The 26,750-nt window shown below is 40.7% G+C and overlaps 2 protein-coding genes and 1 long non-coding RNA gene across 9 annotated transcripts; 2 read left to right on the top strand and 1 right to left on the bottom strand.

Annotated features, from left to right (window-relative positions):
• Nucleotides 1-629: 629 nt before the first annotated feature.
• On the top strand, nt 630-25,599 carry LOC111247266 (toll-like receptor 9). Of its 5 annotated transcripts, XM_022797975.2 has the most exons (7): nt 10,890-12,610; nt 12,933-12,955; nt 13,366-13,627; nt 23,335-23,493; nt 23,976-24,250; nt 24,596-24,756; nt 25,119-25,599. In XM_022797975.2, the coding sequence occupies exons 1-7, from the start codon at nt 12,608-12,610 to the stop codon at nt 25,346-25,348; spliced, it is 1,113 nt and encodes a 370-aa protein (XP_022653710.1). In that variant the 5' UTR covers nt 10,890-12,607; the 3' UTR covers nt 25,349-25,599. The 5 variants fall into 5 exon arrangements, with proteins under 5 accessions (XP_022653711.1, XP_086841627.1, XP_022653710.1 ...); XM_022797976.2 differs by lacking the exons at nt 10,890-12,610; nt 12,933-12,955 and adding an exon at nt 630-789; XM_086985501.1 differs by lacking the exons at nt 10,890-12,610; nt 12,933-12,955 and adding an exon at nt 1,324-2,482.
• Nucleotides 8,424-10,739, top strand: LOC111247267 (low density lipoprotein receptor adapter protein 1-like). The gene has a single exon (XM_022797978.2). The coding sequence runs from the start codon at nt 8,523-8,525 to the stop codon at nt 9,156-9,158; it is 636 nt and encodes a 211-aa protein (XP_022653713.1). The 5' UTR covers nt 8,424-8,522; the 3' UTR covers nt 9,159-10,739.
• Nucleotides 12,714-17,456, bottom strand: LOC147756839 (uncharacterized). 3 transcript variants are annotated; one of them, XR_015325089.1, is made up of 3 exons: nt 16,814-17,456; nt 15,028-15,096; nt 12,714-14,857 (listed from the first exon to the last, which is right to left on the bottom strand). It is a non-coding gene; the product is annotated as an uncharacterized LOC147756839 (long non-coding RNA). The 3 variants fall into 3 exon arrangements; XR_015325091.1 differs by lacking the exon at nt 16,814-17,456 and adding an exon at nt 15,488-16,800; XR_015325090.1 differs by lacking the exon at nt 16,814-17,456 and adding an exon at nt 16,496-16,800.
• Nucleotides 25,600-26,750: the final 1,151 nt, after the last annotated feature.

Below are 26,750 nucleotides of genomic sequence, written 5' to 3'. Positions count from 1 at the left end.
TTTAATGAATGTATTAAAGGCAATGCCTATGATTTTCAAAAGCTCAAGCCCTCAAAGCAGATATTAATGTCGTGGTTAAGGCAACGGGTGCCAGGCCAGTTGCCTTGGGTAAGCAAGTACTGTAGTGATTTAGTGGCGGGCCTTAATGCATTTATAGGTCGCTCTTGCTTTGTTTGCTACTAAGCGACAACGGATCTATGGGTTGTAGCGTATGTCTGCTGTGGCAAAGAAGGTCCAAGACATTTCTACAAGCATATTTTAGTTCCTATTTACCAACGCCCTTTAATCGTCATTAACTCGAATGTGTTGGCTGCCTATTCCAAAATTCGTGTTTGATGCATGTGCCGTGCAAAAACCTTTAGCGAGCTTCCACCATCTTTTCTAACTTCTAGGTTTACCAAATGCGGCAAAAAAAAACACTAATTTCTCTATTTTGCTATTAAGCTTTCATAAAAAATTACTTCTCAAACACCAGAAATGCATCAGCATGCATTAATATGCGTTTTTGTATCCCGGCTACCTGCAGCCGAAAGCGCTCACCCTCGTATGACTTGGATCTCTCCCGCGTCTGCTATGATGTTTCCTGCATTCATGTTACTACTACAGCTCGGGCATTTCCCCTGCTCAACCTACCGGCACGGTTCCTACTAGCCGTTAAGTAGTACAGCGTCATCGATTAAACAACAGACGCCTCCTCAGGCTTCTCTCAGGTGCCGACGTCACTGTCCTATTGTTTCTGTGTTAGCATCGTTGCTCCTGCAGAGGAAGCTCGTCTGCAAATATGTTTTCGTACGTATAATTAGGCGTTTGCCTGCGGCATTTGTCTGCCAAAAATATTCTTCAATGTTACCTTGTTTTTCTTTTTAGAACGCTCATTTACTACGTTATATGGTAAGCTTTTATCCTTATGCATTGTACGTGCTGAAAATGCAATCTAAGGTAGGTCCCTATTCCAGTATATTTTGCCTATTAGGCGAAAAATGAAGAGACATCTGTTCGTTGAATAGCATTCAAGAGTATTATATATATTATATATATATATATACATATACATGCGAAATTCCTGCGCACTGTAGCAGATGTCCCTGAAAGCATCTCCATATATAGAACCTGCATATTCTATTAATCAGATGAGTTTTGCCATGGTCAGCTTATCTTTTTGAGTCCATTTCAAGGCCAACTAGTTCCTATCTGTAATAAAAGGTAGAATAAACTCTACTACGAATTCCTCCGCTTTGATTCGCCTGGCTCGTAACGACAGCAGCAGCGGCGGCACCTTTCTGTAATGATAATTATTCTAAGGACATCCAATTCCCTTGTGGAACAGATACCTATGGACTTCCCAAAAATCAGCCAGTGTTATACAGTTCTGATTTACTACATTGTAGCTTTAATAGCAATCGTCAATATAATTTGACTTGGAACTCTGATAGTTGTTCACTGCTTTCTGAGCAGAATTCAACGTTGGATTTCACGTGGCCGAGCTAATTCTACTATAGTTTAGATCAAGAGGAATCGCTTTAAGGTTGGGAAATCATGTGGCTGCAACGACTGATGCCTTCCCACAAGCGATGCTACAAGTTACGGCCTTTAGGCCGTTGCCAAAAAGAAGTATAGAATCTTACTGCCATCAAAAGCCATAGAACTGTTCGGTCCATTGTTGGCCATTGGAGCAACTAGTCGTGGGTATAAATATGGTGCATCTGCCACGTTATTTGTCTTTGTATATCAGTCATGTGCAGTGACGTGCTGAGTTATGGTGGCCTTATTTACGATTTTGTGATTTTTATATCGACGTGACTACATTATCTGAAGCTGTAACATGGACAAATGCTGTCCTCGTTTCTTTTCTATTCATATTACGACCCATAATACAATGCCCACTTACCTCATCTGCTGTTCCGCTTTTTTCCTTCAACTTTCGTTGTATTACGTTTAAAACGCTGGGAGTATTTTTGGATATTATTGACCCAGTGATGATAATAAGTGCAATGACAACAAAAACGGATGCATTTATGTAGATAAAAGTGTTTTAATATACCTACAGTGACATTTGCCCCAGGGTCCTGTTGATTATGTTCCCTAGCTATTCGTGAAAGTCGGCGCTCATGTCTAACTGCAGCTAGTTTTTTGAAACTCCTAGATCTATGTTTTGAACGTGTCCGTGATAGAAAGAACAAGCGAAAAAAACGGAGAAGCAGGGCTAAGCAGGTCAAGAATAGACTCTTGAATAGACCGTGTGTCTGGCCCAATATGCCACAATCTAATCATAATTCCAAGCCGCTGCAGTTATGCCGTAGCGGAACGGCTCTCACACAACGACGGCCGGAGGTGTTACATAATGGTGGATAACGTATTACTCAACAGCATTCACACCTGTATTCTCCCACACGAACACTGTCCCCAGGGTGTCTTCTAAAAGCATTGCAGTTATTACTGCGGATCCCCCCTTCCGCGTGGCGTAGACTTCTTCACACGCACAGTGAGTAATGCTTAAGTTGGAAAACTAGATCGGAAGGGTGTAGCTTAGAACCTGAAAAAAAACAGACCACATCTAGCGGCAAGTTTGAATGTTCCAAAAGGAATTTTCAAAGCCAAAGTATCGCCACTGTTCTAGCGTTTCACATTATCATTTCGGGGGTTGTGGGCTGCATGACAGATAGAAGATCACTGTATAGTAGAACGAGGAGAATGACATAAAACAGGAACAGATATGATTGGCCAAATCCAGTTCAGGGCTGTCCTATCCATATTGAGGAGATCTATGGATGTCCTGCGCTTTTTATTTCGGGTGGGCTTAGGATCGTTGTTTCGCCTACTTGGAAAAACAACTGGCTGGGATGAGTTCGATTCGAATAAGTGAACGCGCCAGTCTGCGGGCTAACGGATTGCGGGTCCGATTCCTGCTGGATTTCTACCCTGCTTATCGTTGTCGCCTGCGTTGTGAATCGTGCAGGTGCATTATTTCTCAATCGGTAGGGCGAATATGTATCCTGCTTATTTGTTATGCGAAACAAAACTAATTTTTAAAGTGTCTGTATCAGAGCTTTACAGTTTATTGCCAGGCTAGCGTATTGCTACGAAGGTAGTTCCGTCAAATCGTGATATTTTACATCACTTGCGAATCAAAAGAAATTTCCGGTAATAATCATAACTAGTTGGCCGAAATTCCTAGTGCTTTCTATGAGATTCGCGCTCTGTAGACTGGAAACGCAACTCTGGCTTTACGCTACATGCTTGTTCTAAGTAAGAGCTGCCACTAGCTTCAGCAAACACATTTTGTTTAATATAATACTTTGATTTTTGCCACAACGCTGATTGCCAACGTCGGTTCGATGCGGCTGCATGACATCTGACAGAAAATGAATAGTATTTTGTTCCTGTTTGAAATAGTGCTGATATCTGCAATTGAATCAATGCGATCGACGTTCTGGTGCCGTTCCGACTATTTTTGTGGCTCCCGTAACGTTCGACTAGGCCTGTTAAAACTTACGTAAAATCACTTTATTAAATTCAATATTATCATTAAATGACACTTCCGCAGTTCAGCATAATCACATCTGCAGTACGCGCAGGAGAAAGCCGTGGTTTTCCGTTATTTGATTTTCTATGATCGTGCTGTCCTTAACATCCAGGCACGGCCTAACAGTCTTATAAACAAAAAGCCAATCAAGTAAAAGCTGTTTAACTTTGCTTAAAATGCGCATATAGAAAGGTAGAAATGAGAGTGTTGTTTTATCCGACACTGTGCAAAATTGATAGTTATAGCTCCATGCTGATTGTCGTGCCATGTTAACGCGACCTAATTACCTGCCCCCTTGCCTTATCTGGACGCTCGACAACACTGTTGTAGAAACAAGTACCTTTGGCACCTGTTGCCATATGTTAGTCGTAAAGGGTTTTTCTGTGCTGGTAACCTTTTTGACGCATACGGCCATTTGTGACATTCCTATAAGAAAAGAATAGATAGCTTTTGCGAAACTACCTAATTAATTTGTTCCGGTTTCACACAGATTGAGATCGTGACATAATTTTCGTACATATTTTCTCGTTCAGCAAAGAAAATGGAGCAAGCCTTTAACTTCAGTATATATAATCTAAACGTTAATATTGAAATGAACATTTGATCTCTTAAAATTATTTGCTGAAATAAGCTGCTGCTGCTGCCGCTTTGTTTCTGTCTGTCTCCTCAGTCATGCTGCACTTATTAAATATCATATTTATATGTCTATTCCATCTAGTGCAATGTGTTTCACTGAAGGGAACGAACATGGCTGTTGTTATTACGATCAGTCAGCCTCAGCTCACCTAACCCTCTATTGACCTAGCTCATGGTAGATGCCGTAGGCGCCGCCGCGTGCTTTACGGGCAACGAGCGAAGTGACTGACAATTGCCGGCAGCGGCTGTGACTATGGCTAACAAACCGAGTACGTGGAAGAGCTGTTAGAAGTGGGCCTATTTAGTGAAAGCCGTTCTAAATGGCGCTCTTTTGCACAAGAGGGCTGGAACAATGGAAATTCGGTTAGAAGAAAGCGAATAGACAGATAGCTAAACTGACGAGGCAGACTATTGTATAGAACGTATATCATAGCTTAACTCAATCATTTATAGAATCAGAATCGTGTTTGTAGAACTATCTGTTTACCGATATGCCTTATCGAATGTGTGGATCAAACTATCTCTATAATGAACCGTTGAGCCTGACTTTGACTGCTTCGATTCGGTCCATCGACTGCAGTAGGAACCGCGTTTTCTAGTATTCGACCTTAGGTCAATACTGTACCTGGTCAAAACATTGCAATGTAATGATAATCGAGATGTTTCAGCTAAACGCATTTTTATTAACGCTTTCAATAGCGTCAAGACCATCTTTCAACAGGTTCAATAAAGTGGCTCCGCCATTTGGCAGACTTCTGCTGAGCTGGACCCTACTTCCCGACCCCTGAATGAAAGTCATAGAGAGATTGCCGACATTTTTTTATAATGTTTTTCACGTTAAGCCACACGCTAAACGCAACATAAACTTATGACATCGGCATTTTCTCAAGTAAAGACTATTACGGCCACCGCTTTACTGTTGCTGTGGCTGCGAACCGCTGCATCTGACAATACACCGCTCGGGGGCGGACAAAGGACCGGGATCTACCGCTGATGCCGTGTAGCTTAGGCCGTTGTTCTTGCTGCCCTTCTGTCCTTCAACGCGATGACCAACTCCTTCTTATGTCGTACCTCAGATACTTTGATGCTATAGAAAGTAGCCAGCTGACTCATGAAGCGGAACTGTCTGCCTGTTTGCGCTTTCGCCTTGATGTGAAAGCGGTAATCCATTGTGGCGTGGCCGTCTGCTTAATGCGCACCGCTCTCGAGTCTGATAGAACATGCTGGTCAGTTAAGGGGTAAAAGAGACAACTATAGGAAATCGTCGTAATGAAATGATCGTCTTAAATTCGCCTATTACACTTGATCTCTGTATACCAAAGCAATAAACGACGATGCCGCTAAACCATCACCACTGGTTACCAACCAACGAAATATAACACACAAGTATGCATGCGGGCTAAGGAACAACATTAATTTTAGGATATTAACAGGCAAATCGTGCAGCCGCCGAAACTTCAGTACATTCAAATTTACTACAAACAAAATGCTACTTGAGCATCAGCCATCCAATTAGTGAACAAACGAATACTAACGGTTCGTGTGTACTTAGCTTTGTTAATATTGTAAAATAGACTATGTGCGTTCTTACGTTACCTCATTTAGTAGCTACCCTGCAACGATGATGGACAAGGTAGCGTTTGGCCATTGTTGCAGGTGCAAGTGACGAGGTCGCCCGTCATTAACTGCTTAATAAAATACTTCGGATATTGATTCCGACATGTACTTGTTTCTGCTAGGGATATTTATTTAGCCGAACGATAATGCATCAGAATCGGCCACAGGTAGAGGAAAACTAAGCCTAAATGTGCATGTCCTTTTCTGTCAGCCAAAACACTTACGATCCCGCAGTCAGTAGATAGATATCCCAGCTGGAAGTGGCCTTTCAACTTAAATAAACTAATGTATAACCGTCACCTAAATAGTGAATGGTACGGGCTCGGTGTTAGCAGCATCGTCCATTCGCTTATATCTAGCTAGCCGTCAGAGCAATGAGTACACTGGAGCCGATACATTGCCTCATCATTCAACACGAAGACCAGTGATTTAACAATCGAATCATTTGACTTTATATAGCTTATCGTTAATATATGAATAGATAATTTATTCATACGCCATGGAACAAGCGGCTGACAATGGCGGGTAAAGGAAAATGTCTTTGTCTTGCGCGATTTTGTTCGGCGCTAGCCATCATCCACAGACAATAACCGCTGCGCATTACCGGCCCGTGTGTGCCTTACAACTATGGTTGTGACGTTGCTGTTATTTGATGATGACGACTATTACAAAAGTCATACTACTATTGTTGTTATTTGATGACATGGCTAAAGAAATGTGCCGATACTGTATCAGAGACAGAAATTGCTATTGTACTTCCTCGCATAGTGCCAGTGCATGTATAGGACTGATCGAAAGCCAACCCGTAATCAGATATGGACTACAATCCGAAGCGGTTAGGGCTTTTCTGATATAGTTCAGTCATTAAGGAAAGATAGAGGCAGATATTGGAGACAAACAGGGCTAAAGATTCACTATGTTCATCTTTCGTTAGGGAGTGACTTTGTCGAATATCGACACGAACGAGAGATTCGAACGGGATCCGAGGCAGGTAGAAATCACAGATGGGTAAAGACGCCGTTTAACTTCATCAGCGAAGTAGCATGTGGTAGATTACGCCGAACATATCGGAAAGAGTATTCGCAAGGTGGAGGAATAGACTAGGACGTGCGATGACAATTAGCGTTCAAAAATGCTCTTAGATACTACTATGAAAATAGCGCCATAAACTTAACATTTTGGTGTCAATTATGATAGACCATAGGCCAGGTAAAATGCACTCGTAGCAATAAGTACATCTATATTGATGCCTTGAGCATTTACATTCTTTTTTTTTTATCAACTTCTATAATAACAGTATTAACGTAATCAAGTAGGTCAGTTACTATTGGGTTGACAGACCAACGTATCAAGTCCCACACGATATTATTATCCAAGCTTATGCAAGCAAACATGTTGGGTAATAACGAAGCTGCTAACGATAATACGTGAGGGACCAGAACGCATCTTACTTGTAGTAATGGCTAGATATTCTGGTCCAGTCGCAACGATAGGTTACGTACGCATAGCAGGCCTCGGGCACGAGGAAAGCGATTTTAACTACGATTAGACGCCATCTGATAGAATAGATACTAATTACTCACGGAGACGATCGATACATGGCCGAAGGAATCCGTTCAGAAGGGTCTACAGTATTTGCCCTAATTCTTTAACGGAAGTCTCTATAATAGACAACTAGTAATAGATAGTTAAATTTCTGTTTCACCGGGATCGAACGAAGTTATAACTCCGTTACAATATGTCATATTATTTTATTCAACCTGACTTGATTTCTATACACACATTCTATCGATGATTGTGAAGGCTGATATTCGATAGCGATCCAGACAAGCGAACATGCAGAAGCTGGTATCTACTCGCAAACGTTGCTTTTATTTGTTTAAATTTGCTATTTATTAGTGTTTATTAAATAAAGTATCTTATGAGTGAACATGGACTGTTTACTTAACAACCCATAGAATAACTTCAGCTCTCCAAGCCCAACGATTAACCTGGATATGATCTCACCAACTTTTTGTAGTTGTTCCTTAGGGCAGGTTACCTCAGACAATGAAATGCCTGCTTAACTAGGAAATACACCCTGTCCCTGAAAATTGTCCGTGCAAACCGAGCCATGCCGATGTTTTTCATGTCACACCTCAAAAGACCTCAACAAAAAATTGGGGTGCGTCCCACTTCCTTCAGTCGGCCTAGTTGTTGCAAAGTGAAAATATGAAAACATATATTTAGAACTCAACATTGTGCCCAATAGCACGTATGAGTAAAAAAAGACAAGTTATATTTTTCGAAGGAAAAACTAAAACGCTTCGCTCCAGATAGTGTTAGGATTCTGCCTATTCTTCGCCGCTCGTTTGTTTATCCTGGTCCAATTTTACGCACGATTTAGCCAGTGTTACCGAACGAGTAAGAGTTCACAGTATAGATAATATGTGTGCGCTTCTCATGCGAGAAACGGATCAAAATAAGCGGATATTGTCCATGCGCAATGCTGCAGGCTTACGCAAAGGTCTTGACGTGCGGATCGCCGGCGGTGACGACGGTCTAGTTCAAACACAGACTGTTCCTTCTACCATACAGCAACCCTCTCCGCGCGTTCTATAATGCCCTTGCCAACCAGCCAGCAGCAGCAGCCGCAGCCGTGTGTCGTCGATCGGTTGGCGTTGATTGGCGGCGCGCCTGTACCGGCAGCTCACGACAGACTTCGAGCTTTCGTCGTAGTAGCGATACTACTAGTAGTGGCAACACGATGGAAGTGGAAACTCGTGCATCGCACCTTGTTGGCACAGCGTTATCTAGCTTCTCCAGACTACCTGGTAATCTATCTCCGGTAGCTCCACCTGGAATGTCTGCTGTACCGAAGAGATCATCGCCGCGCATGGAAGGCAGCTTCGTATGCACTGTCAATGAAGCAGATTATGCTCCGAACTGGACGGTAGTGACTCGACATCTTGGCAGCAGAGCCACCTCAGGGCTATGGGGCTTACGACACACGCGGTCACCAGTAGATGAGCTCGTGGAAGCGGCACGGAGACCCCAATGCCAACCGCGTCTTGTCAGGCTGTCCGTTTCGCCCAGGGGAGTGTCCCTCACTGAAATTGGGCCCGTGGTCAGTGAAGAAGAGTTTTATCCGATCGAATGCATCTCATACGGAGTACAGGATGTCAGTTATGCTAAAATTGTCGCTATGATCATCGTCAGCGACAAGGGACCCTTCGAGTGCCATGCATTTGTGTGCGAGAGTAAGGATTCCGCAAGGAGACTTACTCTGACCCTGGCAGCTGCCTTCCGAGAATATGGCGGACGAAAAGCTGACCACAAAAGAGATGCGAAAAGGAGAAATGTAGTCGACCTAAAGGGTGAACAGGGTGATTCGGAGGTTTAGCGACCTGTAGACGTGCAAAAGTCTCTACGACTAATTATCTTCTTTAGTGACTCAGAGCCGCGATACATCTAACCCAAGTAAACAACGAGTGCACTGCTGTCGTTTCTGAAGATATCCCACTGCGATGATAGAGTATTACTTCCATTAATTTTAATAGGCAATTACTAATGTTACGTTATTTGCAATGGGTGTTACTTATGCAGGCGAAAAATCGAACCGCATTCGAGTTTTTGCTGTCTGTCCACCGGTGTAGCTGAGGAAATGAACAGAACAGCTGATTGTGAGAATCAAGCTTCCGGGTCCACTGTGGCAAACTGTCTAGAATTTTCGAAATTAAGCCGGTTGCCGACGACTTTTTTCATTCGAGCTTGAAACGCTGTTAGAAACCGACCTGGGCTCCATCGACGAGTACAACTGCGACGTTTCCAAACTGCTTTTACGTTCTTTTTCGAGCGCTCCAAAAAGGGGATTCAAAGCAGCGGCAATCCTATTGACAACGGTTAATCCAGCGCTTCATTTTGGGGAACACTGCAATAATCAGGTCTCAGTCTGTAACGTTGACCGCAGGACAAGGTCAACACCAGAGCCATCACTCACCCCACGGCCAGATTTCGCCACTGCCATCAACAGAGCGTCGTGAAGCACGAAAGGATCACAACGGCAAAGTTGTTCGCTTTACTCATTCGTTCGTTAAACTTACAGATTCTGCGTTGAAACAACATAACAACAATTCAACACAGCGCCTAATCACAGTATAGCAGTTACCAGGATGCTGCCATCGATAAAATGTCATACTGCTTCTTGGTTTTTACAGTTTGGTTTGATAACTCTGCTGTCGGTACAGAGAGCGCCGGGACAAGCAGAAGTTCAATTGTGTAAGATAAGCCAGTATCGGACCCTGGCCTATCTGCGTTAGTATCTGTCTTGTAACAAAATTTTTGCAATGCTTTCCACTCTTACTAAACCCAGCGGCTGCTCTTACCATCCCCACCGTCGAGTTGCTTCTACGTAACGCACGTCATCTCGACAGCGACGACTAAAAGATCAATCCATCATCGACTGTACCTCGTTCATGCTGACGATAATCGTGAATTGACCGGACGAGTTGGAAACGCGGCCAGCCTCGCAGGAATTGAGATTTCCCATTCAGTCATAACAGTTTCATCAAAATGTCAATGTAAAAAATGCGCATGCCTTTCGTAACAATCGTATAGGCTTAACTTAAATTTGGTAGGTCAGGCACTCTAGCGAAAACTTGGTTACTAAACAAGTTCGCCATTACCACGAAAGAGAACACGTTCTATTTTTTTTTCCTGTAAGAGTTGAAACTAGCGGGTATGTAGTTAACATTGATTTTCCTCAATCTGAACGTAAGACGTACCGTTCGCTGTACATTGGACGATGCGACAACATTGACTGAACACTAAATAAATAGAAAAGCATAGGGATCAAGACAATGATTTCTAATTTATGATAATAATTATAATAAATAAATACTAAAAGATATAAGGATAATGGTCACTGCGCAGAACCGAATAAATATACGTGATCGATTGATTAGGGAAGTGCGACCTAACAAAAGGTGTCATTTTTTAAAATTAATGTTTGACTAGTTCCTTAGTATTCTGCGCGTATCAGTAGACTAATGTCTACTATAATTACTGGACTCTTCAAAATAGTCCAATTGTCACAATGATTGTGTAGTTGTAGCATGTCTACATATTGAACTTATGAATGCTTGACGTGATCTAGATTGGAAACGATGTCCAAAGTGACACACAAATGGTTCAAGGTAGTGCCCTAAGTTATTAAGTTACGGGGCTTATAGCGTCTGTAAGCCGTGTGTTTAGTATTAGGCAAATACCTTGAACGCAACACTTAGTTTGCGGTTGAAAAATTAGCCGCTACTTTTTTAGACCAATAAAAAATCAAAGCCGGCCATTTTACTTACGTATTTTTTTATGCCATACAAAGCCGTTAGCAGCAGTGTAAGACGTAACATTTCTTTCTACTAACAAGAAGCCATGCTTCAGGCCTTTAAGTGAAAATTAGATCCAGCAATAAACATTGTGATCGCTTCTGCTACTCAGCAACTATTTCTTTTTTCGCAAAAGGCCCTCCACTGTGACAGATTGTTGAAACGGCGCAGTGCAGTGAAATCGATGCCCACAAACAATCTGGTTACTTAGATTTCTGCCCATTAATGACGAAGCTGATTAGTAATGGACATAGACATTAAATTGCGTCTATTTGCTTATCCTTTACTCTAATCGGCTTTTCTGTTGTATTCTAATTCTAGTTCTAATCTAAAAAGTATCTCGAAAATGGTCGCTTAGCGTTGGATATACCCAAGTAAAAGTACGGCAAGAAAAAAATGTTTTCGAGTCTTACGTCCAGAGCTGCGATGGTGTTGTATAGCATAGGATGGTTTCGCTGACCCTTCGGAGCGAGTACACAAAAATAGCAGATTGTTGATCAAACTTATATGTCCATACTCATCATAATTATTAGATAAAAATCGTCAAAGGTAAACACGGTTGGTTCGTCATTGACGTTCTGATGTTTATCCGAAACAGATAGGAATTGTTGATTGAGCGATTGCGTCACGATTACGTATGTGGGTGCGACCATCTCAAACTGGATAGCAATAAACGCAGTAAGTCGCAAATGCATTAACCATTGGCGCACATATATATATATATATATATATATATATATATATATATATATATATGTATATATATATAGTGTTCGAAATATAGTGTCATATAATATATTCCTTCAAAATGAGTAACATGCTGAACAGAAATGGCCGCCCAATGTTGAGTGGCAGAAGAAACGTAAATTCGACAGTAGAGAATGGTCATTTCGACACCCTACAACTCTACGTAGCCTCTTCCTGTTATTTGAAATGGGCATCTCGTGAACGGGTGGCAATTCGTAAACAGGCCATCGCGGATTTTTCTACCCTTGGGGACATCGACCTCTGTATGGCCGCGACAATTTTCTGTATTTTACTACTATCGTAGATGCAGAAATAATAGAATGTCGTCGGAGCAGGAACAAGCAATTGTGTTTGTACTGTAAATGAGCAATAAGCGAAACAGGTGTTGCCTTTTATACCAGCAATTAATTGCACGTCACTGAATAAAGCTATAACACGCGAAGGCGACAAAGGACAGCGCAGTTTTGGGCGCGGTTGAAATAATCGTAAAATTTGATTCATAGTTCTCGTTGCTGGATGCGTCTCGGTATTAAATAGCGGCCGACGCCATGTATGTGTGTGATTGGACAATGTCATCGGTTAACAAATGAACCGTCCGCCATGTTTAACAATAGTCGTCGTCTGCTCGCCAAGGTAGACGACCAAGCCTCTGGTGAAAAAAATCAGAGGACGATGTTTCGAGTCCCGCTAACGACATGTGTTAGACAGCTTTCGTGAATAAAGAATGGTATTTATTACCTGTTCCCCAAAGCAAGCAGTATCGATTGGGATAACGTGTTTACAAATTGTCATTTTTCTGGTTACTGAATTAGAAACATTAAAGGTCAAAGTTTATATTTTGTTACTTTTCTTTATTTTGGCCTTTTTTGACGTTTGCATAAACATATGCTATTTGTCGAAGATAAATGAACACAAGCAATGAGATGACACTCCACGAAGACACGTGGATTTTTCGATATATATTCATTTCGGCACTAGTCACGCTAGTACTTCGAAACATATTTACATCGACCTCTTCAGACAAATTTATCATTGTTCGTGTTTTGCAGACCCTACGTACAGTCGCGCGATGGTAAGATGCGTACTTCTCGAAGCAATTTTACTTTTATGTAACATACTGTTTCTACGTAGACAATAAAGATTTTTCCGGCTGGAAATGACTAGTATGCTCCAATGTCAAATTAATACATTACAATACAATATGTTTCAGCTTTTACCGTGCCAATTAACCACTAACTGACTAAACCATAGCACAGAATAGGGTATATCTACGCTCAGCTTTGAACCCAGACCACCTCTAAACCAGTACTATTTAACAAGCTCCTCGTATTAGCAGGCAGAATGAACCACACTGCTGTTTTTATCGTGAGTACACTTGATCGTATGGCTGACGTACGATATAGTGGCAAGTGGGTTTTAATCAAGGGTTAAATGATGATCACTTTACAGCCATATTCTTCTTGGGTACCTCTTTTGTTGCAGGATGCCCGCTGGCTTCACTCTGTTTTATGTAAAAATCATTATTTACGTAGCTTCGACGTCTGGTAAGTGTCCATCAATCGACCTCACCAACTGCACATGTTCAACATCACATACGGCTTACCGTGTCAACAAGTTCAGTGCACCACCTGCACCTCGAGTGACACTGCGATGTCAGAAGGTCAATGATGTTAAAGCTCTGACAAAACTATTCAGAGCGCTGCAGGGAAATCAGATTGATGCCGTCCACATATTGGATTCACCGGTACGTTGATCTACTAGCTTCAATCACCTCCACTACCATTTTTCGTTGCCTTATACTAGTAGACCTATTATAGATAGCTAACTGTTGAAGTGAAACCACTCACATTAATATTAACAACACAGCTGACATAGTACCTCTAAGGAATCTAAATATATATATTCTAAACGTATATAATCAAGCTATATAGTTTACATGGTTATCTATTCACTTTCACATAGACATATATTATTCGTTTGTGCTTAATTAAATTATATATTCATACATTTATCCAAATTACAGACACACATTGAGCGATCCTCGTAGCAGCAAATATTATTACGTCTTTATAAGGGACGGCTCACTGAAAGTCTTATTTAAGAGTTATATATATATATATTAATTGGACTTTTTATAGAATTCAGGTACGTTACCGTAATTTTAGTTAAAATAGTCGTTTTCACATGAAGCTTAAAGATATGCTCTTTTCGCATTTCCTGAAAAAAGGGCCAGCACAACGCTCAATGTACGTAAAATTAAATTTGTGGTCATCGACCCGCTTCAGCATATACGGTATGTATGTTTTAGCTACTTTAGTACTTTTACATGTATCTATTAATCATCTTGAATATTTTGCGGGTTCAGTGGATAGCGTCTGAAGATGGCAAAGCTGCTCTTAAGCGTTGACTCGTGATTTGTGGGCTTAACTGATTTGTGCTGCTGTGCTGCTTGCAATGGCCGTCTGTGTTGTTAATTGCTCCAAAACCAACGAAAACGTTGACCATCATTTCTCGTATTGGCAATATCTAGCATTCAGAATAGAATAACTCAATGATATGTTTTCAGTGAATGCACATGATGCAAAACGCGGCAATAAGAGCGAAGCCGCGAAGTAGATCGAGAGGTATTGAAGTAACTAGTCTGCAACACAACAGGGCTGTTTTCTATATAATATTCATATTAGATTATTTCTGCAAAGGCTGGCATTAACGAATCAGGGCGAAACTCTGCAAACTAAAGGCATTATAACTTGGATAATGATATAATATAACTAGCATTAATATTTATCCTGGTTTTTCTTGCGAGCAGAGTGTCCGTCCGCAATTACAGCAAATAATAGGACCTTCTATTGACAAAAGTGAGCAAATAGGCCAATACCTGTTCACAGGAGCGAACTGCTGCTGGATGAAAGAGATTGTTTGCTTTTTTGCTAGTCGAGCAAGTAGTAAAAATTGACGATCCAAACGGGGCAAACTAAACAGGGCATAGTAAAATAAACAGCCACACATGGTATATAGTTGCTGAAACCATTTTGTAAAGGGACCAATAAAAATCGCTTGACAAAATCATCAAGTCTGAACGTAAAATCAAAATAAAGCTCTCAGAAACTTTGGAATCAAAAACTGTGCGAGCGCTATACTTACGAAGTCATGTACCCTTCGAGTTAGAACATAATCCTCTACTTGACTTGGCCATTCGAAACCGATTCGTACCTAGAAATGTTGCATTTACATACACGTTATTTTTCCCGTAATTTCCCGTTTCTCATATATCCTCAAATGGGTGATCATCGGTTAGAACAGGGTATAAGCTTTCTGTTTGACAAAATTTCTCCATGCCATCTATTTGTCTCGAGAGTATCATGGTCATTTTGCATCGATACCTCGCTGCTACTTACCGTACGCTTATAGCTTAATTGACCGTTTATGATAGACGCATCAGTGAACGCAAGGAGTATGCGTCTTACTATTGTTTTAGGCCAAGATAGTTGACCCTGATTACGGCATTTGATTAGCTGTACCTAGCCAACTACTTATTAAGATCCGTTCGCGTTATATCGTGCCTAATTCAAGCACTACTAATTCCTACTAACAATGTCTGTACCTGAAAACGCTGATCGAGCTTCTGAGATAAACCGGTGTTTTCATTATTGATATACTGGAAAAACCCGAACTGAAGGTATTGCACTCGATTTGTTAGCTTCGCTCAGCTGGGTCGCATACATAAATAGGCCTGCAGTGCATAGATCGTTTACAATACATAATACCGATACGCTGCATACGTGTAACGCGTTTTAGACATTATAATTTGATTTTTTTTAAACTGTTTCTTCTGTTATTGAAAGCCTTGCATTTCTCGTTGAGCAGTATTTACATAATATGCAACAACAATGTGACTTTATATAATATTCAAAATCACAACGTCTTCTAGACCGTCGTTCAGGTAGTATATATCTTCGCTAGTGTTTTCCATATAATTGGTCGTATAATACAAACTGAGAAAAGCGTCTTGTTCTGCTGGATAGCTTCATAATTCCGTATTATTTATGGTTTCATTTTAGAAAATTTAAGTAGTTCAATTTTGTTTTGTCAGCGTCAAGAAATTACTTGAGCGTTTATCACTTCTACAACGTCGAGATCCAACTAACTAGTGGCCCCCATGAATTGTGTAAGGTTTCCATTCAAATCCCGACTAAGGGGTCACTAACCGGCAATTAGTTTGCCAAGCGAAAGTCCCGATCTGCTGCTCACGATTATGAGACTGGACGGGACTAGTCACCGTTTTGTGGAAATCGCTAATATTGCGGAAATGGCGTTACAATTTCCATTGTTTTTTGCATACTCAATCAAGCTCGAGTTATTTATGTCCATTTCACCGTCACAGCTGCTCTCGTAGATTATAATTATCCCACTTCAATAAGTCATTTCTATATGTACTTCGCACAGAATAGCAATTAGTAAACATGTGTTTGAACATTGGCAACTTGTATAAGGCCTAAAAACGGACACCAAATCGTACACACATCTAACAGTAGTCTAAATACTCTTGACAACAATTTAATACGACTATTATGATTGTGGTACTTGTTTATAAGTACCACAATCGTCATACCCTCTTTGCCCGTCTTCCTCAGGTCTTCTAATCTTCGAGGATCAACGAAACTCTAATTTTAATTTCGTTTGGCTGACTGGCTATTCGACGAAAGGCGAATGCGCTCTTCCGAAAAATATCCTTTCGTACATGAAGAAATTGAATTTAAAAAAGTCCAATCCATATCATTATTGTTAATTTTTCTATTAGCGTTCTGTCGGTAGTTGCTCTACGTTTCAAATTTTAGGCTCGGCATCACCGCTAGGCATTTCATCACACAGCACGAAACGAACGGCGTTTGTTAAATAAAAATAAATAATTAGCAGACAAATACCTCACCTTTTGCGAGTAGTCTTTTGTATGCTTCGAACTTTACGTCCGGTGTCGACGTTAGACATTCCATCACCGGTGGATAATGACACAATTTGAACTAGCCCGCGTCTAATTTTGAGATTACGAAACGAACACTGTTCTAATTGCACGAGCATAATCTCATTATTGTTTCTTTTTTTGCTCCTACGATTGCACCTGAAGTTCTTTATGTCTTGACCGCATATCCCGCCCTAGGGCGTCTGACGTTTACTGTGCAACACATAAAGCGGAACATATTCACAGATGTCGCTACGGGTTTTTGCTTTTGCAACGTTATAATCTCCTATAGGCTGAAGGTCGCGATGCGAAATAAACTAAAGATGACCTCTTATAAGCTAACGAAACATTTCGAAGGACCCTATGTTGAGCTGCACGACTTTTGTTCGCCGATCTTGAAAATTTTGAAACGCTTCTCAAACATAATTATACTAGACAATGGAGACTGGTTACGTGTATCTAGCGAACCTTATTTTACCCTGTTAGAAATCTGAAGAAAGGTTGAAAAATCTTAAAAAATCACCCGAAGTTCATTCAAATATTTCTAGCGCGCGGAGTTTTGCATTTCGGAGGTAACAATTTCTTTACGGACTCTTAGATGCTAACAAAGATGTCTAATGCCAAATAGAGCAATATTCATTTTGGTTTTCAATTTGACAGCTTGATGCCTAGTAGTAGTAGTAGTAGTAGATCAAGATACTTGGCGGGCTAGATTGTGCTGATCTTAATTAGTCCCGCGTGCTTTTGAAAAGTACACACGCCTTGCTCGGCGGCGTCTCTGGAACCGGATAAGCTGTACATTACATTATCCTGACGTGATTCTTTGAAAGCGACAGAGCTTCTCATAGTGATAAGACGAAGACTCCCAGCGCTACGTTTTCTATTTACTGAAGTTTTTTCGTTATTCCTAGTATTACCTGTAGATCGATACCTGTGTATATTTTGTAATCGACAATTATAGGAATAGGCGTCAGCGCTTTTTCAACAGACAACAAAGGTTGTCGTGATAGGGCGCTGCTATTGCCATAGCTGCTGACATTACGGTTACTAATTTACTTCTTCTTTTTCTATTTTGTAACAATCAGCTGTATGGCTAATTCGAGCCTTGTGGCCTCTGCTTTTAATCTTAAGAGTAAAAACCATCCCGCTTTTAATCGTAGTAGATTTAATATTCTATTGTTGTTGCGGCAGTAACGTTGGACGTTGCCATTGCATCTAGTTAGCATTGTAATGAACTGCTGATACGACGACAACATGGAATGAGCGCATATTACAATATGACATCAGCTCGAACCTGCTTAATATATTTTTTTAGCTTAAAATTCTATCTGTTTAATGATATTTCAATGACAACTTATGTAAACTTACTTCTCTTACCATATCTCGTATGTTCTAAATAATTAAAGTCAAATTTAAGCGAAATATTGAGTATTTAATTATACGTACGTAGATGACAAAAGTGTTTGGCTACTGCTTTAAGTAAACATTTTATTATAAGGTGTATATTATATCTAAATAGTCCAAGTATTTCAGCAATTTATACAACAGCATCACCGGCCCCATATGACCTTTTCAAAAGAGTTGAATGAAGCAAATGTTACCCTTTACGAAGACCTTGTCCCATAATCGCTATATTATATGGACATAATTTTATCCTAGTATCCTAACCATTGTTCTATGTACGATTCAGATCGACAATATATAAAAGCTGAACCACAATGACGTACTACAACTACAGTGTAATATAGACTAGCTCGCGAAATATCTGACCATCTAGTCGCATATCTTTGCATAAAACAGTGTAAAGTACGTTTATATTGAACGATTTGTGCTTTTCTTTTGCTACACTTAACTCGAACAATTACAGGTTTCTGAGATGGTCAGATCCAAACTTGTAATCCCTGTAGCCGAAAAAACTCAAATATTCTTAATTAGTCGAACAAAAACAGCTGTGCAATATGTCATTAGATGGTGGTCTACAAAATGTAGGGCTGCTTTTAAGCCATATATTTCGGCCCGGACCTGCTACACGGACCGCGTCCTGCCGCAGATCAGTGACACCTTAACGATGTGTTGCCCAAAAGCAAAGTATACGGCTATTAATATATATATATATATAATATGCTGTATTGTATAAACGTAACGTCGTGTGTGAATATTGTATTTCGAACTTTATTGTTCTGATGCTCAGTAGGTTAGGGAGTAACTTAGGTTGCCTTCTATGCGTGTGCTTACAACTTGTATCTATAGTCTAGCCTCTTTCCTCTGTTATATAACGATAATTTTTCGAATGACTTATAGCTTTAGGCCACTTCTCGAAAAAAATTATCGTTGAAAATCGGGTCGTTACGTCGCATGTGTGGGCCACCGGTGGTGTAGATGCCTAGCCTCCCGCGCGACATATTGCTCAACAATATGCTTCTATACGTCTACGACAATGTTTCAATAAAGATATATAAATTATTATTTAAATAAATTTCTGAACTACATATCTATCGCACATCATGCGTCGTGAGTATAAATTTTTTCAAGCTAAAGTAATCAACTGCGCATAGATAGAATAACTAGTGGCGGATATATCGATAAGTATTTTTTGAAATCATATGGTTGCTTTTTCCAATCCTACTGTGTCTATATACATATTACAGGTAATACTATCCCAATTTCTCTAGAAATTTGCTAAGCAAACATCTCTATCAAACGTGTTACCTGTCTGACCAACAATCATAGCTAGGTGCGAATGGGTTCCTTACATAGTAAACGAAACCAGCGAGAGACAATAGGTCAGCCAGCGGTCAAGTCGATAAGAAAGTGCAATATTTTCAAGCAGCGTTTGGCTGGCATTATCTTTTTTCTGTTGCACATCCATCGTCCATGCGCTCGTCTGTCGATTTGCCATTTCCTGGTTTCAATCAGCTCATCGTAGCTATTTTTTAGCAGGACGTGGCATAGTCGCTTGGCTACTTTGTGATGAGCAGGCAGCACCATCGCTGGCACCTATCGTATCTTGTTGTTGCTGCTGCTGCTGCTGCTGCTATTGTTGTTCTTATTGCTACCGTCTTATCTAGTCGTTTCTCCCCGGCTCGCGTCAGACAGAATATTCCGGCCATTGCCGACAAATTCCAATGCGATATGTTCCCGTTACGTCGACCCCTTTTGCCGTTGTGCACTCAAGAAGTAGCTGCCATCGCTGCTATTGTAGTCGATTAGATGCAGTTTCATGTTCCCAGCAGATTTCGGTCATGTGTATAGAGCGTCAATAGACGTTTGGATCAGGCCAGCGTGTTTGCCCAAATCCTATCTTTACCCCATCTCATTGCATTCGACTGCCGTGTGTCGCCCCAGCCACGCGTCTCTCATGTGATATCTTCAGTAGGTGGTGAAAGCGACAGTGGCAACAGCAGGATCTGTCTGCAGTAGGTGATGGAACTACTACTGCTGCTATTGATATTTCCTCGGTCCACAGCCACTGCCGCTCCCCAGTCGAAGTATAGCTGCAAAGCGCTGCTTTCCAACAAAATCATTTCTTCCTTGGCCAGCAGACTAACGACGACGTAAGTCGGGGGTTGTTATATAGAAGCGAAGACTACATGGTCAGCTGTCGCTCTATCACCGTTAGCGGACGATGACGGCAATATCGTCTGCTGCTGCTGCTGTTGTTGTTGTTGTTGCTACTGCTGCTGCTGTTGCTGTTGCTGCCGCCGCTGCTGCTGCCGCCGCTGCTGCCTCTGTTGGAGCCGCTGTTTACGTGGGAGGCAAGCATATCGTTATGTAGGCGCATATCAGCCAGCCAGACACACACACACACAAAACACTATGCACAGACCTTGTAACGAAAGCTTGACCATGATAGACAAACAAAGGTAGCCGAATGACCACTGTGGCCAGCATCTGGCCAAGCAAATCTACCCTAGCCAGTTATGTTGCCAGTAGTCCTATTTCGACCTTCAGACAGATCGTGGCACTGATCAACCATCACTGCAGGAGTTTTGTTCACTTTTCATGATCACCCCTGATCTGATTATAGCGAGACTAGTCAGTAGTCGTCATCCGGTGAAAAGGACGACGCGATAAGCTAACTATATTACTACGCTCGTCTCGCGGCCGGCGGCGACAGCACCAATTGTCGTGCTGGTAGCAGGGCCGCTTTGGTGCTTATGGTGCAGTTAGGGGGGGAAATTGCCGGACAATGATGCTTTTTGTGATAGGCGTCTAAAAGGATTCCTGTTCTCTCTAACAGACATGCAAGTCGCTTGTATGTAAGCGTCAATTGAACGCTTTTAACAGAGAAGAAGTAAGGCGACAGAAGAAATATTCGTCCGACGACACTCAGGCAACTGAAGACAGCTCAAGTAAGACCCTCCATTGAATGAATCGCGATAGAAATCGTCATACGGGGAGAGTATGTAGAAGACCGTGTGGCTGGCGAATGTGCAGATACACAAACTATTAACGATTTGTTAACAGCCACCGAACAGTCAGCCGATACAGGCATTAACCCTGGCTCATATCGTTGTGCACACAAAGAAATCACTGATGCGGAGGTCTGATGCTTGGGAAGAACTACTGTTCTATAGTATACTGACGTTTTGTCACTCTGCTTAACAGTAAATCGAGAAGAAGGCAGTAGATTTACGGCGGTGGAGAAGTGACCTGATGACTCGTTCTTTCCTAATTCATTCTTCTAAATAGATGAATACAGAGTAAGACTACTCGATGGAGACAACAATGTGTTTTAATAGAAACACTTTGCAAATAGACAAATATATGCAAATAATATATGTGTTATGCGCATATACGTGTCTGCTTGCTTCTTTCCTCGACGTGAATTTACCTTGGCTCAGCAAGCAAGCTATGGCTTCCCCACGGTGCTTTTTTACTATCCAGATACGGCTGAACATATGATAGAGTTGGTCGATTTGCCATCGTCATCTTAGCCGGCTTCGGATCCAGAACGACTTGTGTTGTTGTCGCAGACTTTAAAAAGTCAGCTCGTTCACTGCTTCGGTGCAGAAGCAGCTCCGATCACCAAGGGAATACCCCACCACGAGTGGGCTGAATAAGCACTGCTCCGATATGAAGCAGCAGGTTAAAAGCGTTTTATGGAAATCGTCTCCAGCTAAAGGCTAAGCCAATATATACTGGTTTGTTTCCCGTTATCGATGTTGGAAAAGGAAAAATACGGTCATATTTTTGCGGTTGAATCGTACATACGCGACGACATCTGTTTGGGACGATCAGGTAACGAGCTACATAAGGAAATATTGTTGTAAATAGAGTATTACTTTTGGACAGCTCCGAATATAATGTGTATAGAAGAAGTCGAAAAGTGCTCGTTAAATATTTGACTGGCGATCGATAGAGGCAGGGACTTTGAAAAGCCAGCAGACAGAAAAGCACGTTCTTGACCCTTTAGCCAACGACTGCATCTGCCAATGTTCGTTCAACCTGGTTCGAAGAATAGCAGATTTAACTTTATAGATAGATGCTTTGCAAATTTTCAATAGAGGTCATCGTTGTGTGTAAGCACACACGTCGTGACTTACGCGGTTAAGGCATATAGGTAAGGACGGGGGAAGGCCAGTTTTGAAGACGGTTACCGACATAAACGTCTCGACAGAGACTACCAGCTGTTAGCTGGATCCACTTTGGATGCCAATTTGGTGATTATTTGATTTCAATTTATACCCAAAAAGTCGTGGGAACGTTCTGGGCTAACCATAAACTATTACATCAACTCGACAGCGAAAAATTCATAGATCATTTACTTACTCATTGAATGCGTTAGCATATCTAAGGGAAACGCTACAATCATTTTAGGCGTCTGCTTTATGATTGCAAATATGGATGAGTAAAATAGTATCCGCATCATTGTCAGTAGGGCTGCTCTTTTCATTGCGGAATGTGTTTAAGGTTCCACCGTTAGTACAACCACTAAAGGGTCGATTGTCCATCGGCGTTCCCTCTCTTTGTACGCTGCTCGTGAAATTTCACGGATGTAGGATCTGTGTAGAGGTGATCTAACCCTGTGAAAAAATAAGATAATACCTTTTTTCAATAAAAGCACAGGGTTTGTACATAGGGCTAAGCCGAAACAAGACGATCCATTTACAAACTCAATTTTAGACGAGTACATCATTTTGCTTAAATAATTATTACATGTGTAAGAAAAACCTAAAAATCTGAAACGTTGGGTACAAGTAAAATGATCGATGAAAAGTATTTATCGAGAATTCTTTATTCGACTGAGTCAATGATTTCGATCAGTGACGTGCCGTAATTGAGTTAAACCAGGATATCATGGGGGCTAAGCCGAGAAGATTCGCATACACTGCCTTCAAATGTACAATCTCTTTAAAACAAAAGTCACTGTTGTAAATACAATCTTTTGTGCTAAATGCGAATTCCAGTTGTCTATTCAGGTTAAGATTTTAGTCACTGAAATCTGCGCTTTGGGTAGGCTCAACCATTTTTTTTCTTGATTCTTTCAGATCGGTCCATCGATTCCTGCTAATTTGTTTAGTGGACTTCCGTTGTCCGAAGTCACTCTTTCCGGGGTGGATATATCCGCCTTCAGTTCTCCAGATTCCACGCCTTTTCTTGGGTTAGAGCAAACTCTTATATCATTGGCTTTGCGGCGTTGCAACATGGTAAGTTTCTGCGTCAGCAGGAACTGTACTTGACTTCAATAAAGATATACATATATACCTTTCAAGACTTTAAAATGTATTTTAATTAATTAGATTTAAATTAATTAAAAGAAAATTCAGAGCTCATAAGCATTTCCTGTTGTCGCCATACTAACCTGTACATCTTATTCATGACATGTTCGACCCATTGTAACGCAAACGATCTAGGTACTGACCTATGAAAAACTGAAGCTCTGCATAATCGGAGAAGGCGATATTGAATATAACCCTAATGATAGTCTCTTCTAACAAAAAGTTGTTATCCACATGTACACGCAGGCTATAAGCATTATCCACTCGGAGTCTAAATAGGCATAGCATTACTAGAAACTATAGAGGAAGACGTTCATATTAGGTCGAGTGCTCTGAAAGTTAATTATCATATTAATGAAACAAACACATAAATGTATGTATCAATCTGGTTTTCTTTCTGTTCCTGGAAGCGTGCCGATATGACCCTGGAGAAGTTAACCGCCCTTGATCATATTGAACAAATCGATTTGAGCTACAACATACTTCGTTTTTTGCGGCGACGGTGGTTTTCGGTTCCTCCGTCCAGTCTCAGGTCTCTTATTTTAAAAGGAAATCGCATCGAAGCTATCGAAAGTCTTGCCCTTCATAACGTGTACGAGTTAGTCTTCCTTGATCTTTCTGAGAATAGAATCTGCTCTTTGCAACGTACTATGTTCCCCGATAAACTGGAGATCCTACATCTGGAGTAAGTTACCGATGGTGAATCTTTTACTGTTAATTGAAAATAGAGCAGTTAAGATTAACCCAACGATTTGTAATGAGCCAACTAGAGTGATTGATAGCTTCGTCTCTCCATACATTACCTACCAAAAGTAGTAATTATTTAAGCAAATACACACATTGATTTTTTAATATCGCTTTAATTAGTGATTATTTTTCAATAAAACGTAATGCGAATAAATGAGCTTACTTGCTTGAACTTTATAGATATAATCATTTTCGGCGCATCGTTTTCTCTTGTTTGTAAAATCCCGCCGTGAACCGCGTAATTTTCAACAAACATTCACATTATCTTCATCGATAATTACAGAAACAATCGCTTGACTGATCTTGAGGACGATTTATTTGCATCAATGCTAAGGCTACGTCGTCTGTATTTAGCCAACAACCGAATCCACACGCTCAAGCACTCTACGTTTAGTCCCGTATGGTTCAAGATACAGCCTTCGCTTGAGGAAGTAGACGTTAGAGGTGCGCAAAGAGCATTCCTTAGAAACTAAACATACATGGTGCCTTATTTTTTTTTTCCTAGGTCCACTTCTATAGACATATAGACGTTGTCTTCGTAGATACCTATCATTTGAATATACAGAACGTAACATGAAGACCGTCAATACAGCCGACTGCAAGGGTATGTGTTGGAATGGTACAATATGACATACGTATTAGACGTATAGAGCTGAAGCGGAATGTATTGCCATAGAAGTTGTTGCTAGAGCTGCTCATTTAAGCTATGCGATAGCAATAAAAGATATTATTATTATTATTATTAAGATATATTTAAAAGGTATTACTGATCGTATGCTAATCGGAATTATTGCTTAATTGTTCAGGTAACCCAGTCATATGCGATTGTTTGATGTCGTGGCTGTCGGAGACTATTGTCTTGTGGCGTAACTCGCGTACCCTTCTTGGTTACTGTTCGGCTCCTAGCGCCTTCGTAGGGGATCAGCTTCGCGGGCTCGACTGCTTCAAACTGCGCTGTTTCAATGCAAATTGCACTCAACTTGTCCCAAACCGTTCTGAAGATAGCAGCAACCACGATCCGCGGACGGTTAACTAGTCTTCCCTTTCAAAAGAACTTTTCATGGCCTTTTATAAATGGAAAATAAATTGGTATTATTACATACCATAATACAGAAAACAGAAATGCCGTAAAGTTAAATATAACTTTACGGTATGGCTTGAGCGTAAAATTGTTATAATAAATATTATAAAAAATATAATTAATATTTTATTATTGAAATCCGAAACATAAATATCATCTGTCTGAAGAACAATAGTCTAATAAATGCTTCTATTATAGATTATATACATATTAGTCTAATAATTATCTATAAACAAACAACCACAATGTTTGGGTGAAAAATTTAGCAAGTATTGAGTGTTAAAGATCCGTAGGTATGATAAGAAAACCCTTAGAACAGTCGGTAAACCTGAAAATCACATTAGGAAATGAATTTACTAGTTTAGAATCACAATGCGACGTTTCGGATTCGCTGACAACAAATAATTCGGCCATAGCTTCACCCCCGTGAAGTTACAAATCATATTTAGATGGAGCTCAAAGCTATTGATTTACCAAACTGTATGGTAGCACAGAAAAGTAATGGAATAATTGAAATAATGCAGTGGGTTTACTAAAGAGGGTGATGAAAAAAACTACAGAGTGACAAAAAAATCTCGGATGCTAGACATGTGTCGGGCTGCTTGTCGTGTGACGAGAGCCACTTCATCCTGATACTTGTTAATGAGATTAATGAAAACTCAGAAAAGTCTAGCCTATATCATATATTGTTTTTCTTATAAGAAATTTTACTGAAACCTGAAAGGTTACGATGTCGCCATATTTATTCGTATAATCATAGGTATTTTCAAAAGACAATGACATTTTATCAACATTTACTAAAATCCAGTGTGTCTTTCTCATCTGGATGTGTGTTGCTCTGCCTAAATTATACAGGCCATTGGTTTATTGAAATCGAAACACTAATTAGTGTAATTGAGACTCCTTAGACGAGTGCTCGTGTGTTTGTTGTCTTTGATGGTGAAAGTTTCATGCCAAGCTTCCGCTATCCGGTTACTTTTTCGCGCGATTACCGCATTACGTAACCTATCGTGTTAGTCTTAGCGCCTAAGTCATTGAGCCCTAGAGAAGTTGGGTGAAGCTATAGCTCAACAAGCACGTTTATATGTCAGAAGACGGCTAGTAAGCAAAGTACAAGGAAACGCTTGATCTATATATAAGCCTAGCATTTTGCACCACTGTAGGTGTATACATAAAAGACACAAAAAAAAAATCCACCTATTTCAAACTTTCTTTCGCACAAGTTCTGCGTTCATCGAAAACTTGCGGCGAACGCATGTCGTCATAATATTTTAAAGACTCATAAAAATTCAGCTTCCGAAGGCGTCAGAGAGTTTTAAACCGATATAACAGCCAACAGAAATAACTACAGTAGCAG

The sequence above is a fragment of the Varroa destructor genome, unplaced genomic scaffold, assembly GCF_002443255.2.
Source record: "Varroa destructor unplaced genomic scaffold, Vdes_3.0 BEIS01000003.1, whole genome shotgun sequence".
Lineage (NCBI taxonomy): Eukaryota > Metazoa > Arthropoda > Arachnida > Mesostigmata > Varroidae > Varroa > Varroa destructor.
The sequence above is the reverse complement of the archived record's forward strand: the minus strand, read 5'-3'. Positions and strand labels throughout refer to the sequence as shown.